Source organism: Anabas testudineus, chromosome 6 (genome assembly GCF_900324465.2).
Source record: "Anabas testudineus chromosome 6, fAnaTes1.2, whole genome shotgun sequence".
Classification (NCBI taxonomy): Eukaryota; Metazoa; Chordata; class Actinopteri; order Anabantiformes; family Anabantidae; genus Anabas; species Anabas testudineus.
This window is the reverse complement of record NC_046615.1, coordinates 6,025,623-6,042,567: the sequence shown is the minus strand read 5'-3', so window position 1 is coordinate 6,042,567 and position 16,945 is coordinate 6,025,623. Positions and strand designations below refer to the sequence as shown.

The 16,945-nt window shown below is 44.8% G+C and overlaps 1 protein-coding gene across 2 annotated transcripts in view; it reads left to right on the top strand.

The window, feature by feature from the left end:
• Positions 1–13,970, top strand: part of ccnd2a (cyclin D2, a) — a 127,429-nt gene extending 113,459 nt beyond the window's left edge. For both annotated transcript variants that reach the window (XM_026366145.1, XM_026366144.1), the window contains exons 3-5: positions 5–164; positions 7,123–7,271; positions 12,486–13,970. In XM_026366145.1, the coding sequence (XP_026221930.1) occupies positions 5–164; positions 7,123–7,271; positions 12,486–12,659 (483 nt within the window). In that variant the 3' untranslated portion in view covers positions 12,660–13,970. The remainder of the gene's footprint in view (positions 1–4; positions 165–7,122; positions 7,272–12,485) is intronic.
• Positions 13,971–16,945: the final 2,975 nt, after the last annotated feature.

Here is a 16,945-nt window from a genome sequence, read left to right as displayed (position 1 = left end):
CCAGGAATGGGAACTGGTGGTGTTGGGGAAGTTGAAGTGGAACTTGGCAGCAGTGACGCCGAACGACTTCATCGAGCACATTGTGAGGAGGCTGCCGCTGCCCGAGGATAAGCTGGCACTTATTCGCAAACATGTACAGACTTTCATTGCCCTGTGTGCCACAGGTAGGACACAATGGTTGTTGATGTATTATTAGCAGATGTTTGTCTTGATGAATTGTGATGTTTAAATGGAAAACCCGAGCCAAACCATGGGCATACAGAGTGCAATATCATGTTGATATCGCATTGTTTTCTTCTTTTCTTTTTTTTTAAACCTCTCGTTGGTGTTGCAAGTGACACTGATCAGTAATATGCTGCCAAGTAAAAACAAGTGATAATAGGTTGCATCAGCATACTTTCTCATGTTGCAAAACATTTTTTATCTGCGCATTCTTCTTCCAGCACCTTATCAAAGCTTTCTTCACTAAATAACCACGCAGCAACGACTCTGGTCAGAGGCGTGCTGTTGACAGGTTATAGCCCGCCGTAACTTAAGCGAGACGCATTACCTCCAGTGGGAAAGTATTCTGCCTGAGAAAAGCGCATGTCATGGAAGACATATAGATCTGACAACCATCATCTGTCTTCTCCCAGGCTAGTATGTAGTCATGTTTGGGAGGCATATCAATGGCTTCCACAGCATCCAGTAACACTTCAAAGCAGATTTTGCCTGATTGAGGGGCATTCCCATGTCACACGGGGTCGCAAGGAGGAATCGACAGGGGCGGAGGCGGGCAGACCATTGTCTTTCTGCTCTTGAGGTGAATTGTTGTCTCGAGATCAAACATCCAGTGAGCCGTGGGAGGCGCGGGGAGCCCTAAACATGATCTGCAGAGACTGCTAGGTCGAGGTGGAGAAGATACAGGAGGGAAGAGGGGATTTAAAAAAAAAAAAAAGAAGCCAGAGGAGTGTATTGTTTTTTCACTGCCAATTCGAAGGCATGTCATGTTTTCATATCTCTTTCCTCTGCCTCCTTCCTTCCCTCCTTCTCCCTCCTCTAGCTTCTCACGCCTCCCCGCCCAACAGCTGGAGGACATGATAGCTTTCCCATGTTGCGATTCTCTATAGGACAAGTTTCTCCTGTTTGCATCACCTCTAACCACATTCAAAGCTACAAAGGGGGAGTGCAGGGGCAGAGAACTAACACCTTGACCCGCTCCTAACATCCACAGGAATTCATCTTAGCATTCAGGAGTAATCAATGAGGCTTTTTGACGCTCCTTTCTTTATCACTTCCTGAGGAGCCATTTCTGCAGGCCTCAAACAGGAATGCTAACTACACCCCCCCATGGGAAACAGCTCCTTGTGCTGAGGTGTGTGTTTAGTTAGATGAATAGATACAAGGGAGGTGGCGGCTGTTTACAACATGAAGTGAATTCCCTTGCACTGATTGTGCAATGGATATGATAGGGTGAGAAAGGTTTGCAACAAAAGTTACTGAAGAAGAAACGCTTCGTTGCTCTTTTCCTCTTTCTCCCCTTCCTCGCTATCTCTTGCTCTCTTCCTGTCCCTGTCTCACCCAACGTCTCTCACCCCTTATTTTGTGCCAGCAGATTCATGTTTGGAATGACAGCATGTCAGTGATCAGACCTATTCCCAAAGCAACATTGTGTAAGACTCAGCATGCACTTTGTCCTTAATTGCTTCAATGAGGCAGTGGAAATAAATTTACGAGCCTCCCGGAGTCATCCCCCTGACACTGTGTTTTAGGAGAGAGACTTTTTGGAGATATCGCTGGATTAGCAACAGGCCATTTATCTGTGTATGCTTTCCTCAGACTTGTATCCAGGCATACAGAGAGTGAGGGCAAGACAAGAGAAATCAGAGAGCGAGTCCACAATTTGGTGCATCTGAAGATCTCTGGGAATTCGAAACCCCATTTGTGGAACGTTCCCAGCCGTAAATCTTTGGGGTTATCTGGTGAGAATCCTCCTTGAGACGTCCTCTGAGCGGCAGTGAGAAGGTGAAGGCGCAGGACAAGACGGCGATCCCTCAGGAGGATTTACATTTGCAAGACAGCTGACAGCAGTTCACCTGTGGCCTTCCTATTTCATAAAGTCTCATTCAACCCACCACTACTCCCACCACTGCAGCTCCCACACTGAAAAAGAAAACACGCACACAACCACGACCCTCTGTTTTCAAGGGAACAAGAGAGAGAACAGGAGAAGTGGAGAATAAGGCCTCTCATTCCTAATGGCTCCTCTCTTTTGATGAAACAGTTCCGTTCGAGCCACTCGGTGGGATTTTGTCAGGTGGCGCAGGCTGGCTCTGTATTAATTAATAACATTGGCTGGTCCATTCACGACTATGCAAATGGATCCGGGGCTCAGCTAGAGGCTGGGAGAAAGGAGACAAAAGGCTCGGCCCTTACATTTCATATGCAGAGCCATGCGAGGGTCAACGCTGCAGGGCCACTTGATAGGAAACACCAGCGTTTCCCTCAGGCAGGCCGCCGGATAATACTCCAGAAACAAGCTCATTAAGGAAGATTATGGACCTCCATTCCTACACACAGACACCAAGTACTCCGAGCTTCCTCTTCTATTCTTATTCAATTGAGGTAAGTGGGAGAATGGATGGGGTGCAGGGGGCAGACAGATGCACCTCAACCTGTCGGCTGCGGTTATTGAGCTCCGTCTTCTTGCCATATTGGCAGGGATTATGGTCTGCTTTTTTTTTTTTTTTTTCTGGAGACTAGCTCCAGTAGCTCACTCTGTAATGGTATGCATGGAATGGTGACAATAGTCACAGAAGCTGATCAAAAGAAAAATCTGGATCACAGCCAACAGTGCTGTCGAAGAGAGAGTCAATTGTCCCGGAGGACACAGGGAAGATTTTGCTACAAGTTGGGATGTAAATACCAAGCGATTTAAGTTAGTGGGTACTCATTCTTTTGTCTCTGAGCAGTATTTGATTACTTTTCCCTGGTATGTCAAAGCATCTTTGGGCTGTGTGAAGTAACTTGATGATTAACTGTTTAGTTTCTATGAGACAAACTAATGATTCACTAGCTAACAAACATGAGGGAGTTAAGTTTCGCTGCCATTCTCGGTTCACTTTCCCTTCAGTCTTATTATAACAAATTTGTCTTGAAATAAACTACTTGGACTTTTTCTGCAGCATATTGCTAATGAAGGTTTTACTAATAGATTGAAATCTGAACACAGTTGTTTTTCAGGATTCCTATGCTCAGCTTGTCCCATGTTAGTTTGTTACCGCAGTATTTTACTTGGATCTCAAAATGAGCTAAATATTCTTAGTTTCTTACTGAGAAACATGCCCATTTTTATGAAACAGTGACCACTCAAATATTTTAAAATGACTCAGCCCTGTTTCATTCAGCCTGTTAGTAAGTTTCACCAGTATAGAGGTAGGAACGGTCCTTGTCGCTTCCTCTCCAAGTGGCTGCTGCACAGAGATTCCCCTCCAGGCCCCGGCTCCGCATTCTAAAGATGAATGATTCATCTCAGATGTGGTCAGCGAAAAAAGGTCTTTACTGGTGTTTGTTTACATAAAACTCCCTTCATGTTTGATGAGTCAGAACCCCAACAAATTAGCCACCTCGTCCAACAAATTATCATCGCTCCACACGCTCCGCTCATGTGAGGAATCACGTCCGGTCTGGTTGCGCCGTCAAACGGATGGAGCAGGAAGTAGCTTCCTGACACTATGCGCCCAAAAATGTGGCACTCAGAATGAATCATCGAGTGGCATGTCCTGAATTCCCCCCGTTCTCCTCACTGGTGTAATCAGCACCACACTATAAATACTGCGGCCAGCTGAGTCACACCAGACACACAAAGAGAGAGTTTTTTCTTTGAATACTGCAGTTATTCCACCTAAAAGGTTTAGAAATCAAAGGGTTTTTAAGCTTATATGTTTGCCTTGGACGTCACATTAACCACGACTAATAACTGTGATTTGAATTGAATGTTAGTGGCAGCTGGTTTGACTGATTCTTTTTTTTTTTCTTCCTCAATGAACTGAGCTCTTTTTCTGATTAGAGAGTTTTTATTGTTACGGCGAATCTTATAAATATCCAAATCATGTCATCTCCAAGAAGGTGACAGATGCAGAGGGAGTTTTGGAATATTGAAACCAGGCAAAAATACGGTTCATAATTTGTGTCCTCCGACGAGAAGAAAAGTCTCCTGCTGATCTGAGCCAAATCTGCATGCTCCTCATCGCTGACGTTACCGACGCCTACAGCTGTGACAGGATGATGGTGTAAGACTAAAGAGAGCTGTCACAGGATGCAACAATTAAGGAGGAATTCTCTTCTATTTTTTTTTTTCTGGCAAATGAGTTGAAATCATAGTTTCACAGCAGGATTCGTGACTCGAGACTCTCCCAAATTTTGTTTTCTGTTTGTCTCCACAGTGACTGGAACGAGAGCTAATGGAATATGACTTGCTCTACAACAATATCAAGTTATTGTTGAAGAGCAATCATCGCTAATTTTTCAGGCTCTTACTGGAACCGCTTGCAAAGCTGTTTTTGTTTGTGCGTCTCAAGGAGCTACACTAGGTGGACCGTCTGAGCAGCTCGCCAGAGACCTTGCCCTGACTACTAGGCTGCGTTGCATTAGTGGTCAAACATACTGTGAAGTTTGAGAAAATGAAAATGAAGAAAATAAAGTTTGTGGTCCCCGTAATGCATCTTTAATAACTTCTTCGTAACTTCTTTAATAAACAGAGTCATACAGGACTACATGTATATAATACAGACCCTGATTTATAGCGCTGGAAAGAGAGGAGAGGCTGAAAAGAAGAGTTTTTTCTTTCTTCTTTTGGCTGATGTTCAAGTTTCCAACTTTAATTAATTTACAAGTTTAATGTGCATACTGTGCATTGCAGCCACCCAGGAGGAGTGGGCCATGTAGGGCAGCAGACTGTGTGACCATAGACCTGAGGATGAAGTTTCAGGGGGTAGGAACAGGGAGGAATGGAGACGAGGGGGCACCGGGAGGAGAAAGGGCCATTGAAGGGGGTGAGAGGCGTGCAGGCCAGGCCAGCCAGCCGCTGCTCACAGGGAGCTTTCCATCGCAGGCGTCCCCACTCAGCTACATACAGTGTTTATCCTCAACATGAATATCAATGAGGGCCTCCTAAAATACGGCCATTCTTCCCCCCACATGCAGCAGCCACCAGGCCAGAGTATCAGCCTGCATCGGCTGCACGCGCGTGTCCTTGTTCTGCTACAGACCTGTCTTGTCTTGAGCGTGAAAAATCAGCTTGTTGCCCACTGCCCGCCACTCAGCTCTCCCACAAAACTGCATCTGTCCCGTGGGTGTGTGTGTTTGTGTCTGCGTTTTAAAGCACGCAGGCATTGGCGCATTGTTTCTTCCCCGTGTCTCTGAGGTGTCTGCCTCCCTGCCTGTCAGTCTGCACTCGCTGCACACGTACAGTAAATCCATGTATGCTTTTGTCCTTTTACCCCTCTATAGAAAGCTGTGCTCTTACAGCAGTGATGTAATGCTGAAGGGCTTTGTGTGCTCTTTCCTCTTGGCTCGAGGTAGCCTTTAATAAATCGCCCCTTGGCAGAGGCCCAGCGGCTAACACAGGGGTGTATAATAAGTTCATTTATTTGTCAACACTGAGCCCACAAGATGAGAAAGCGCCTGGCTGTGCATCTTAAAAAGGCAGCTATCAAAGGACCTACCTCTTTGATTCCAAATGAAAAAAAAAAAAAAGAAGGAAGAAAAATCTCCTTCAGAGCCATCGCACGCAGTTTGCTTTGCAATTGAATATGGCAATATGTTAATGTGCAGGCTGTTCCTCTGCCCCCACTGCCCACTCCTCTAGCCCATAGGTGGCTCAGGAACAGAGGCATATTTGTGGGGTGGAGGGGGGTGGGGGTGAGGGTCCCTTCTTTTCTCCTTGTTGCCATACCATCCATCCCTGCTTCTTCATCTTCCTCCCCCCGTCGACCCCGTTGTCCCCTTGTCCAGCCAAAGTCTTTGTCCGGCCTGTCTTGCTGAATTGGTATCAGCAGAGAGGGGATGGATGCTGTGTCTCTCAATTGGGTGAAATGAGGTGATGACTCTGGACAATGGAGTCACACTCTTCTGCCTTTCCTCCAGCAGGCCCGCCACTCTATTAATATGCTAAAAGATAGGAGGGCTGCCAATGCAAACCACTGCCTGTTGTAGCAACAAAGACTGGGGCATGTGTGCCATTCACTGGCTCCATCTAAGCAGGCCATGTGTTGTCCAAAAAGAAAGGTAGAAGTTGAGCAAGACATAAAGAGAGAATAGAAAAAGCTGTGCGTGTGTGTGTGTGTGTGTGTGTGTGTGTGTGTGTGTGTGTGTGTGTGTGTGTGTGTGTGTGTGTGTGTGTGTGTGTGTGTGCGTGCGCGCACATGTGTGAGTGTGTGTTTGTGAAGAAAAAAAAGTCCTCTCTCCCTGTCTTTCTGTCTCCCTTGCTCTTTCTCCCCCTGTATGCCAGTTGCCTTGCCTTTTCGGGCTTCTGGCCCGTTCACAAGCTGTCTCATTTGCATTATGAATGACAGTGAGGGGAGCTAACAAGGTTATTGGTCTTTGAGACGCACGCCTGTGACCACACGTGGAAAAAGGACCTACAGCAGTGAGCATTGGCAGAGGCACTGAGCCTCTTTATTCCTCCCTTTCCAAACGCTATGGGGCTTTTTTCAGCGAGCACACGATTTACTCAGGAGATGGAAGAAAAGGGGCCGGGCTGGGGAAAGGGGGACTAGGGTGGGGAGTGGGTGAGGGTGGTTGCTTTTCAGCTCCTTTACAAGCCAAGTGAACCCTCATTATCCAGGCCCCTGGTCATTAGTGAGCGCTGCGTTCAGACCCAGTGCAATAGAAGGATTATTTATTAGCTGACTGCTAGATTACCAAATTATATTGTCTCTGGGAGGGATGTATGTGAACACGTTCTGTGCAGCATATGAAGCAAAAGTGTAATTTAGAAACTGCACCAGGTGAACAAAAGAACCCATTGTCCCTGCTGCAACAATGATAACAAAATGTTTGTGTCTTTTTCAAACTTATTTCAATGAAATCACATTTAACTCAGGTTATTTCTTCTGTTTCTTCTATTTATTCTTCCAACAGATTTCAGATTTGCCATGTACCCTCCCTCCATGATTGCCACAGGAAGTGTGGGAGCAGCAATCTGTGGCCTACAGCTGGATTCAGCTGACCAGTCACAATGGGGTGACAGTCTGACAGACTTGCTGGCCAAAATTACGAACACAGAAGTGGTGAGTTTGTTTATAACACTTACTCTACTGCAGCTTGACGGAGCTAGACAAATGATTTTCTACGACACTAAGTGATCACAGAATTCCAGTGTGGTCTTGTTAGTCAGGTTTTAGTCACGGCTAGTTCATAACTTGATGCTTACTTGCTTGGGGAAGTCCAGGGGAGGACAGGATGTGCATTAGTTGGAGTGAAGTTACTATCTCTGCAGGCATCTCAGTAACTATGTGATTCAAAGCTGTCGTTTCATCTCTCACACAGCTAATTACAGTTAACTTATCTGATTACCACTCTTAACAAACCAAATTCAGCTTTTTTTCCTGTCGGGCCTGCTACTTCTCAGAGGGAAAATATCCCTGTTATTTATGTCAAAAGTTAAGAAACCCTGCATGTTTGTTGAGGTTGTGTGTTTGCAACAGACAGTAGTTGAGATGTTGAAATGTCACACTCAGATTTGGCTTCTCAACTGGGATTGGGTTTGCCACAAACCCATTTTGGCTGAGGGGTGTACGGGCATTATTTGTCATGAGAAGAAAAACTGAAAATGAGGAGCAAGATAAGAACCAAACTAGCCTCATTTGAAGAAGTCGACAGCGTGCCACAGCTTACCAAATGCGCTTCTAGGCAGTCCCTTGTGACATCAGTGTGTGGCACATTTCTTTTCTATCAGTCTAGTCCGGGGCCCCATCACATAAAGAATCCTCCAAAATGAACCATGTTGAGAGCATATACAGTGTGCTCTGTCGCTGACAGGAATGCTGGCCAGGCTGTGTGGCTGTCTGGGTATAGTGAATGTTGCGGTGGTGGGTGAGTTGAGTCCAAACACAGCCCGGGCCTCTACTGACTCTGGGATGCCTGGCTTTCATCACACACATGGGAGTGGACTGCAGTTTGCTATAGCTCACTGCAAGGGTCAGTAGGTGGGTAGAACTGCACAGATTAGGGAGAGTGACACTAGAGGCTGATAAGTAAAGTGACTAATAAGTTCTTTATTAGTCTCTTTGGGGAAATCTGTTTGCTGCATTTGACCTATGCTAAACGTTCAGGAGCAGTGGGCAGCCACAAACAGTACCCAGGGACCAGTTCCAGTTCTGAAGCCACTGTTTTGGCAGGAGTTCTGCTAATACCAAGCATGATGCAAAAAGGCTTTTGGATAGTAGCAGCAGACTTAATATAAACATGAACATTTGAGTTTGTGTGTGTACACTGCACTGAGCAGATCAAAGGGCACGCCACTGATCCCAAACCTCAGCCCTCGTGTGTTAAATTCTGTCCCAAAAGGAGGCCCAGTAGGAGGAGGAGGTGGAAGAAAGCTGTTGAAGTGTGAAAAGGACACTGAGGGGGTGTCATACCTCCCTCACGACAATAAGGCCTCTCTCGTCTCCTTCTATGGCCCATAATGCATCGCTGCTGGAAAGCGTGGCTCCCTCTGGTGCGAGGTGTGTGAAGTCTCGCTCAGCAGCTGAGGAAAAACAAATAGCTGCCCTCAGCAGTACAGGGCCTCAGTGTGTTTAGGCTGCGAGGTCTTGTGGGAATTAAGTTGCTCTGTGTCTGTATGATCAACTCTTCACATTCCATGGATTCAGACAAGCCATGGCTCGCAGTAAACAGAGGAGGCAAGGCAGAGGACACCCTTCCTAATTCAACATATATGAAGGGCTTTAGTATAAGCTGCTAGGAAACCAGCCAAAACGAAACCCGTTTGGTCTATAAAGTTACTTAATAAGTTGCATCAGACTTGGGACCACTTGTGCTGTAACATTAAAAATCCCAGTATCATGCGAAATGCTCAGAATTGGTTGTCAAGATGAATTAGTGGCTTCAGTGGTATTTGAGTACAAGAAAGAGAAAAAGTTGTTCAGTGACCATGTCGTTTCAACAGTTAGCCTGCCTTCTATTCCCAAACGCTGCACAGTGTACACATCATTTCAGCACCAGTCATCCCAACCATGATTCTGACACCAGTCATCGCGGTGGCGGCGTGAAGCGGAGTCTAAATGTGTTCACATAACATACTGTAGTTGGCTTTGGCCGGCAGTGCAGAGGCTCGGCACCATGGTAGAGAGTGTCACAGCGAGCCGGCCAAAGAGCCAGGCAAAATATGTAGCCAAAGCGAGTTTCGCCAACCTCTGCAGCTGCTGCTGCCAACAGCATCATGGCCAACGCCACCCCCCTGGCACCCTGCTGGCATCTGTGGTATCCAGAAGCTGTGGTTTTCCAGTGGAAATGTGATAGGGCCAAGTCACCATCTTGGGCCACTGGAAGAATGTGTGCACCCTCGCATACACCTGGTGTGGCCAAGAAGGGGCTGCTAGCGTTCTGCTGTCCAGGTCAACTGTAGCAGCTGTAGTAGAAACTAGACTAGACCCTAAAACACAAAATAATTAGAATATTCAATTATTAGTTTGTGAACATCAAGCGCATCAACCCTGACTTTATTAAAACAGGAAATAGACGGTAGAGAAGTGCTCTCTTTCTTTCATTCATCTTTTTTTACAGTCACGGTCTGAGATACCGGAAACACATTTTCCCATTTTCCCCCTTTTTTTTCCTGTTTTCATTCCTCTTTTTAATCACTGCGGTTTCCACTGTGACCTAACTGTTGCTGAGATAGTTGCATGATGGCTAGATGTGAAATAGAAATGTGATTTTCTTTTTTCTTTTTTTTTTTTAAGCCAACATGCTTGCAACAAAGATGCATTTCTTAGGAAATATTTTTTCTATTAACACACCCTGTGGCGTCACTGCTTATGGTGTTTCGGCATGTAGGCGAAAGAAAAAGAAAGGTCACATTTTCTATTGTAACTCGTGGAAATTCAAGTCATGTGGTGACTCCTTATTTCCAGTGTCAGCCTCCGGATATTTTGTTTTAAGATGTGTGTCATCTGTGTGAGCCTGCCTGTGTGTTTGTCTCAACTGTCTGACCACCAAGTCCTCCCAGAGTAGCTAACACTGTCTTGTGTGGTGCAGTCAGCAGTTAAAACGCATTCCACGGCTTCACACATTTCTTCCTTTTGGTTTTGTCTGTCTGCACGACTTCCCCCTGCGGCCATTGTCACAAAGGCCGCCCAGGGATAACGTGCATGCCCTGAATTGTCAGAAAGACTGAATGTTGCAGTATAATGTATGTTTGAGGTAGGGTAGATGGAGGACTTTAACTACAAGGCAGGACCTGTGGTGGTAAAGCGTTTCTCCGGATTGAGGTTGCAAAATAAGATGCTTCAGTATAGCACTACCTCCCATGGCCAACTTATTCTGTGCTGTTGGGCCTATGAAACCAAGTACCTAGGGCTTCTCTGAAAACAGTATTGGTGTTTCCAGTAGTCACACATTGAAGTCATTAAAGTTGCTTGACTAAAGCCTATGGGGCTTGGCATGGGACCTGAACTGCCGCTCTTAAGAGCAGCAGAGACAGGGAGAGAATGTCTTTTAAGAAGGGAAGGCTTGCATTCTTGCGGTAAGACACAGGCAGTTCCTTTACATGTTCTGTACTTGACTTAATTTTCTCCCAGGAATTGAAAGTTTATGACCAATAGGGCATATGTTGGCGGGTAGACTCTGGGTGTGTGTGTATGCATGAGATACACACACCCATGTTAGCGACTGACCCCTGGAGGAGAGAGGGACGGATGCTGGTCGTGTTTCCTCCGTGTCAGTCCCGTCAACATTCCCTCAGGAGGCATCCAGCCCAGATCTAAACAGAATAAGGACGTTCTTTCTAGACTTAAAAACTATAAAAACATTTATTCATTTTTTTAGTAGCCATGTAATATAGTGGGTTATTAGAATGATTTACTTATTTATTTATTTGTGCAGAATGTCTACAGAGTAACAGTTTGGGAAGTTGAATTAAACTTTCCTTTTAAAAACACAGTATATGCCTCACCATAGAATGCGTCGTGCTATTTGACCTTTGACACCGTGACCTTTTGTCACTCAGCCGTGTGCCGCTCCCGAAGAGCCAAACTCACATCTGAGTGAGGTCTCAGTTCTCGTTTCACGAGGCCCCGACAGCACCAGAAGCGGTAACGCCGGCTCAAACTGTGGCTCATCAGGTTTAAATTAGCTGTAAATTTCTAAAGAATGTTTCGGCGCTCCACAAGTGGTACACTTTCACCCTGCCCTCCAGCCATGGGGCGCTCTCAGTCATGTTTCCCACAGACGCCTGGTGCTTTAAGGCAGCCGGTTATGCATGTATGTGCATGTGCAGTGCTGAGAGAAAAGCAACTGGGCTTTGGTGTGTTGCAGCATTTCACCACCAGAGAGCAGTGTCAGCTCTCGCTACTGACGTCCTCTCCAGGAACTGTCAGGTTATTTTGTAGTGTTGCACCAGTCTGCTCAGATTTGAATGACCCTAAAACAGTTTGACTATTCTCTTACGTTCTTGCTAACAACCCATTCAGCACTCTTCCAACCTACCCCTCTTCCCCAGTGAGTTGCCCCCCTCTTCCTGCTCTGTGCTAGGCTGCACTGTCCCCTCTGTCAACCCTCCATCAGGGAAGGATATGAGGGCTCAGCGCTGTTGAGAGGCTTCTCTCCCAGGTGGATTCTCAAATTGCTGCGGCGGGCTTTGATGGTGAAAAGCGAGCCGGCCAGGTCTCAGATGGATCCCCCGCAGGCAGGCAGGCACACAGACTGGCTCTCGTAAAAAAAGCACCACCTTTGTGTTCCCACAGGAGGTGGATGTAATTAACATAGCTTTAGTACTACCTGTGTTTTCAGCTGCCGTTGTCAAGGCTACTTCTGTTTGGGCTTTGTGTGTGAGTTTAGCCGAGGCAGAGTTGATGGGTTGATAGGTGGGTGGTTGGATAGCGGAGGCGGTTGTCTGCATGCACGTGTGTGTGTGTGACTGCATATGTGTCTACATGCACAAGAGCACTGTTGGGGTGGTGTACAGCAAACAACCCTGGTGGGCTGATGTAATGTTTGGATCTGGTCAGTGTTTGTGCTCAGCCTTGGCAGTAGCAGGGGCTGGTCATTTAACCCCCCCCCCCCCCCCCCCCCAGCCTATGTAGCCTAAGGGCCCTTGTTTATTTTTTGCATTGACTAGAGTTTTCTTGTTCATATTGTCATTGATTTATATTCTTGTTTACTTTGTTTACAAAAGAAGCTTAGCTTGGTTGATTTGTAAATCGAGAACCCTCATGCCTATGACAGCAGATTATAATGCACATGTACCTACAGCTTATTCCTCTTCATCTCCTGTGGCATTGTAGGACGTTCTCAAAGAGTGTCAGGAGCAGATCGAGCGCGTGTTGGTGAGCAGCCTGCGCGAGGGGCGGCAGCAGCAGCAGCAGCAGCAGCAGACACAGAGAGGGACCAGTGGGAAAGGTCTGGACGAGCAGGATCAGTCCTCCACCCCAACAGACGTCCGCGATGTCAACTTGTGAACCACCAGACGGCATCATTGCACAGGATTTACAAAAACAAAAAAACAACAACAACAAAAAAAACAAAAAAGCATCATGAAAAAAACCTCAATTTTGTTAAAAGCTGAAAAAAAGAACAAAAGAACAAAAACATTTAAAAAAAACAAACACACAAGCTCTTTAAAAGAAAAAGAACAGTGCTTGCTAGTTTTTTTTTTTTTTGTTTGTTTGTTTTTTTGTAGATTTTCTGTTCTTAAAATCAAAAACACCTGCCCTTGAAATAGCTTAAAATCAACAAATTTAATACAGGATGAATCTCCGTGGTGCCTTGGATACACAGAAGGGAAGCCAATCATATTTGCATTCTGCCTTTGATTGTATAGTGTGATCGTTAAGTTATACTTTAATCATAACTTGATAATAAGCATGTTGTGGAAACCATTCAGAAAAACAAAAAAGCATACATGGGATCACAACGGGGCCTAATTTCTTTTCCTCTGTTATGTTTTACACAAATGCTATCACTATTACATCTGTGTAAGAGGCGGCGTGTGGCCGAGCTCCTCGACAGACAGAGGAAGCTGTGAGAACATTATGCTAAATGTTGGTGGGTTTCAATTCCAGGGAAGAGACGGAATTATAATAATTATTAGTAGTTTTGGTAATTATTATTATTAATATTATTATTATTAGACATATTTTGGAACTGAGTAGCAGAGATCAATAAGCTCCTTTTGTCAGGCTGCTTGTATGTGTATGTGTCCGTTTGTGGGTACAGTGTGTAAACGTGCGTTTGTGTGCAAGCATGCTGGTTCGCGTGCATGCTCGCATTTGTGTTTGTGTCTACGTGTTGGTGTGGATGTGGTGTGAGTGCTACATGTGATCCTGTATCTATATTAGCAGTGTGCAACCTACGGCGAGAGGCACTTAAACAAAGTCGTAGACTTGCAGTTCTGTGTTAAAGGACTACAGAGCAAGCTGAGGCTACACATAACTTTGTCCATCAATATAACAGGGCATCTATGCTATATCACTGCCGACATGCATTAACAGTGTATCATGGTTCATTATTTGCCAACAATAATCTCATGTGCATGAACTATGAGTGAGACAGAAAAAGATGTATGGGTGAAGGGACTTGGACGTAGAGCCCATTATCTTTCTACGAGCATTTATTCCTGGGGTGTCTGACCTCAGACTCAGAGGCCACAGGAGCTGTTTGTTTATTACTGCCATTATTTTTCACATTGTTACGTGATGGTGTTTCCTAAGTTGTGAAAGGCTGCTTTGAGTCTTGACAGAGGAGCAAAGACCTCTTGCGTGTGCGCCACATTGACGCGAGGAAAAACAGGAGAGGACGCCGTCTGGAAGAAAGTAATGCTTTTAAAGGTCTCGACTGGGTTACTTAGCAGGTAGCAGGGACCTGTGTGTGGCAAGGGAAGGGTTAGATGGAGAGAAACAGTTTGCAACTAAGAAGTCACTGTGGATCTGTGGAGGGCACAAGGTGGTAGGACAAGGAGGATTTTACTGGTGCAGGAGCATGCTGCTGTGTAGGAGATGTGGATGATATACAGCCAGTGACTGGAAGATGATAATGAACAAGATGCCCAAAGGCCTCGGAATAACTCTGACATCTGCATGTTTAGATAGCGTCAACATTAACGTCTTGTAATGGATGTCTACAATGATACGGCTAAGTGAACAAAAATGTTCTAGGTTTCCACTTACATGGAAATGAAATGAGGAACTAAGACTGTATGCTGCCAGATCATGTGATGATGAACATTGTTGGGGGTTTTAGAGGAGTACAGAATGATAATATACTGTCAATGCATCTGGAGTCCCACATAGGGTGGTTTTCAGCTCCCCTATATGATTTCAATGGCAAAGCACTTTGAGAACATACTCCCCAGGAGATTGCTAAGATGAATTGCATTGGGTGGTGATTAGAGGTGAATGGATGTTTTCTTTTTTTTTTCCTTGTTAGCCTTTTCTTTGGTTTACTTTGTAGGGCTGGTTTCCCAATTGTAAGACATGCAAGAGTCAAAATTTAAAAAACAGAGTCAAAGTTGTGCTGAGAGGACATTCCAATCATTGAAAAAAGACAAAAAAAAACATTCCTTTTGAAGCAAAGTGTGGGGAGTCTGACCATTTCCGAGAATTTGAACGCCATAATGAATTGCAGAATGCCTCCACAATGACCCATTTTCCTTTACATTGTCAAGAAATGAAATATTTGTTTTTACTTGAATTTTTCTTTTTATTTATCTGCATCACAGCCACAAATAGTCACACGGGGGCGGCGATGAGCTGCAAGAAGGGGCGACCATAACATCCAGTATTTGCACATGTTCTTCAGATGGCAATGAGGCTTGCTTTTTTTTTTTTTTTTTTTTTTTTTTTTTTTTTTTAAGACTTTGTTAAAACCACCTGAAAACAACTGATTTGTGTTGCAGTGGTTGGTCAGTTTTTCGTGGTGCTGGCCTGTGTCGTTCAGGCCGACTGTCAGTGAACACATCTGTCCCCTGTTGAGCTTCATCAGACATCAGCACAAAACAAGAGACAAGATTATTCTTTTTTTGTTTATTTTATTTTGTTTTAATGAGTCACATGATTTTGCCACAGCAAGGTGTCTATGACTTAATGCTTGATGGGTTTTTATGTTTTTACTCCTTCATGACGGTGCGTGACTTTGCTGAGTTGTTTTATGTTTGTTTGTCAGGCTGAAGACAAATGTGGGGGTTTAAAGTCTGAATGATGTTTTTTCAGTCAAACTGGGTGACTTATTGACATATTTGCCAAAACATCCCTATATGAATATTTGATACGACCCCTTCATTTCGCCTCCGTTTGCCTGATGTAAGCTCTCGCCCAAACTTAATGGTTGTGATTTTCTTTCCTGCAATTAATTGTGGCGTGTGTAATGTACTGAGGCCACCTTTTCAATTTGTGTTGGCTATATTTTATGGGGTGACCAGACCCACAAAAGGGTTTTTCTAAGATTTAGAGATACTGTATTCCAAAGTGAAGAGAGGACAGAGGAGGAGGTGTGAAGACATCGAGAAAAAAAAAGTGTCAATATTTTTATTGAGTTATTGTTGTCTTTTTGCGCTGCTAAAAGCTATGAATTTGTTTCATTTATACAAAAAAAAATAACATTACCTAGTTGTGATGTGTCACTTGAGTGTGCTGCTATTTTATAAACATTTGTATTATAATATAATTATTTTACTGCTTAAGAGATACATTCAGAAAAACGAAGTAGATGGTGATAGAAGAACATGAAATGAGTACTCGACTGGAAATGTTCTTTGTACAGTTTGACAGTTTGCTTAGATAGCATGTCTCCTTTCCCTCTTTTTTTTTTAATCTATTTTGCTCTTCTTCTTCAGTCAAATTCTGCATCAGTGGTATTTCCTATACCTCAGGATTACTGGACAAAATAAAACACACAAATCCATCACCTATACCTCTGCAGTTAGGGGGCCTGCAAGCCTGGAGAAAAGAATACAGTGGAAAAAAAAAACCACAACGACAAATTACCGTTTTTGCTGATACTTCCCAGTCAGCGATGGGAAGAACTTGCTCAGTGCGATGGGAAACAGGACATTTGCATGGCTTCCACTTGGAATTTACCGACATCGGAGGGGTCGGACGGGTGGGGTCGGGGGGGGGGGGGACATGACAAGATTGCAACATTTCTTTCGGGGGGGGGGGGGGGGGGTGTTTATACAATAGATAGTTCAAGCATGTTCGTTTCTGTTCATGTTGGTGCTACATCTGATTTGTTGTGTGTGAGAGAGAGAGAGAGAGAGAGAGAGGGGGAAAAAGACAGCATTCCCGTGATGGCCAAAGTACAGTTCTTGCTTTATACAACCACAATCACTCTGAATGTCAGTAAATATGGATTCTGTATGTAAGACACGATTTGGTCTGAAACGTCGTGTGTGCACCATTGTAACTGCCACGAAATAATGGAATGAACTGTACCTGTCATGTCCAGCCATAAATATTCTGGTATCTGGAAGTTTCAATGGTGCAGATTTCCCTTTGAGTTGCACCCCGCCCCCCTCCCCCCCTCCCCATTATAACTCATATCATGTACCTCAAATGTCTGTTGCACAACCTCTCTTCAATAAACTTCTGCTTTAAAGGGTGTGACACCACATCAGCTCACTATTTCCCACGCCTGTGTTCCTTTCAGCTGTGTGTTTTCAATTGTTTCGTGATCAATAGATTAGTTTGTGTGACAATATGCGCCGCTCGTGCCAGAGTGTAGGGAAAGCCAGCTAAAAACACCCCCGCAA